This window comes from Coenobita brevimanus, chromosome 24 (genome assembly GCF_032717465.1).
Source record: "Coenobita brevimanus isolate Jiangsu-jjx chromosome 24, ASM3271746v2, whole genome shotgun sequence".
Classification (NCBI taxonomy): domain Eukaryota; kingdom Metazoa; phylum Arthropoda; class Malacostraca; order Decapoda; family Coenobitidae; genus Coenobita; species Coenobita brevimanus.
The window spans coordinates 2,362,143-2,364,642 of NC_136977.1; the positions used below are offsets into that span (position 1 = coordinate 2,362,143).

General features: G+C 35.5%; 1 protein-coding gene across 1 annotated transcript in view; it reads right to left on the bottom strand.

Moving 5' to 3' along the window:
- Window positions 1–2,500, bottom strand: part of LOC145393535 (uncharacterized) — a 145,309-nt gene that overhangs the window by 33,488 nt on the left and 109,321 nt on the right. The window contains exon 4 of the mRNA XM_080267686.1: window positions 1,755–1,832. Within this exon, the coding sequence (XP_080123812.1) occupies window positions 1,755–1,832 (78 nt within the window). The remainder of the gene's footprint in view (window positions 1–1,754; window positions 1,833–2,500) is intronic.

Genomic DNA, 2,500 nt, shown 5'->3' on the forward strand with positions numbered 1-2,500 from the left:
AACAGAAAACAGTAATAACAGGAAAACGAGAAACTGGGTTTTGAAAATAATAAACAAAAAATTAGGATGGACAGGATGAAAACACCGAAAGAAAAAATGTTACGAATATATCAGAAGAAAGCATAAGAGTTACAAATAATAATAATAATAATAATAATAATAATAATAATAATAATAACAGTGGTGGTAGTAGTAGCAGTACCCGAAAGCAAATACAAAACTAGATTTTTAAAAACTGAATAAATATGATCAGAAGTAAAAAAAACAAGCCATTCTTACATTAAATAAAAAAAATAATTACAAGAAAGACTATTACAAACGAAAATGTAATAAATATTATGCGAAAAAAAATGACAGTAGATATAGGGGCAAGATGGTGATTTTGAAATAAGACAATACAGAGGCCAAGGACTGAAAGACAAGAAAGACAATTAAAGAAAAACACAGTAAGAAAATTAAAAACATATACGTAAGTCGTGAAAGCAAGACACGTGTATACTGATAATGGCTAAAGATTTATTTACTTATTTATTTATTTATTTATTCAGTTACTTATTTAGCAAAGTAAAGAAGGTTGGAATATAGCTATGAGAAGTGAGAGTATTTGCGTTGCGTGTGTGTGTGTGTGTGTGTGTGTGTGAGAGAGAGAGAGAGAGAGTTCCGCGTGCAAGTCTGCTACAAGTTCAGGTGCACAGGTGAACAGGGAAGTGGAGAAGAAGGAACGAAAGACGGGGAAGAAAATATAGGAAGAAAAACCAGTGCATTTATGGAAGAGACGAACATTTTTGAAGAGTTATAAAGAAGAAATGGATGGGAAAAAAATATATATGGAGAGTAAGAAGCCAGAATTTGGAGGAAAAAGTGAAAGAACGAGAGAGAGAGAGAGAGAGAGAGAGAGAGATTCAGTCAGTATGTGGAGTTAGGTGAAAAGCAAGTTAGGAAAAGGATGTATAAATGAAGGAAGAAAGAAAAACTGAACGCAAGTATGAATACCTAAAGACAATGACAAAAAAGACAATATGAAGAAAATTAAAGACAACTATTGGCCACGTATACAGGAATATGAGATGTTGTGAAGTAAATAATATAATAATAATAATAATAATAATCCCAATAATTACAATGATTAGTATGACAATATGAAGGGGAGATAATAATAGTAATAATTATCATCATCATCATCATCCCAATAATTACAAACAATGATTACAAAGACAGTATGGAGGTGGAGAAACACAACGAGTATTATCCATCTAAATACCGTAGATTATACAGATAGAGTTATTATTTACTGAACATGACACAACTAAAAATGAGTAAAAAAAAAGGATTCACCTTCACATTTATTCATTTCCATCCTAATCTCTTTTCTTTTTTCCCTCTCAAGGATGACGTAAAGAAAATGAAAAAAAAAAGACAAAAATTACATTAAAAACAATTCCCCACATTTATTCAATCCTCTTTTCTTACCTTTTTCATTATTTTTCACTCAAGGATGAAGTAAAGAAATAAAAAATGAATTATAGACGCAAAGAAAAATGAAAATAAAAAAATCATCTCTTCATTCTATTTGTTTTTCTTGTTTTGTTTTTTTTACTCAAGGATGAAGAAAAAAAATTATAGACGCAAAGAATAATGAAAATAAAAAAAATCATCCCTACATATATTCTATTTGTTTTTCTTTCCCATTTTCTTTTTTTTTTCACTCAAGGATAAACTGAAGGAAATACAAAATCTTAAGACGATATACTTACGGTAAGAAGGAAACTAAGATTCTTGACGTAATTCCTCTCCGTGTCATACAACTCGCCTACGACGTGAGCTCGGGTGTCCTGTGGAGAGAGAGAGAGAGAGGGTTAGTGTGGTAGGGATGTGGTTGTGTGGTAGGAGCTGTGTATGGCAGTGTGTGGCTGTGGGGAGGTAAAGTAAGTGGGTGTGTGGTACAGGTGGGGTGTGCGGTTGAGGTGTGGTAAGGTAAGTGGGTGTGTTGTACAGGTGGGGTGTGTGGTTGAGGTGAGGTAAGGTGTGGTAGGAAATGTGGTAGTGTGTACGGGAGGAGGGTGTGTGGTAGGAAGTGTGTGGTTGTGTGGTACGATGTGTGTGGTTGAGGTGAGGTAAGGGAGGTGAGGGTGTGGTAGGAAGTGTGTGGTTAAGGTGAGGTAAGAGAGGCAGAGGTGTGGTAGAGAGTGTGGTACGAGATCGAGCAGGCTGGAAGTAACGAATGGGAGTATGGAGGTCGCTGTGGTAGTGTAGTATGTAGTGTGTGGGAGACAGTGGCAAAAAAAAAAAAACATGATATTATGGCAGAAATGGTAGTAGTATGACAAGATGGTACACTTATGGTACCATGGGAGGGGGGTATGGTACGTTGGCAAGGGGGTGCAGTGTACCATATTAAAAAAAATCATGGAAATACTGGTCATAAAGTACCTGGGCATGGTAGGGTACGGATCATGGTAGGGGTAGTTCCAGCTATCTATCGCCAGACACCCTAATCCCG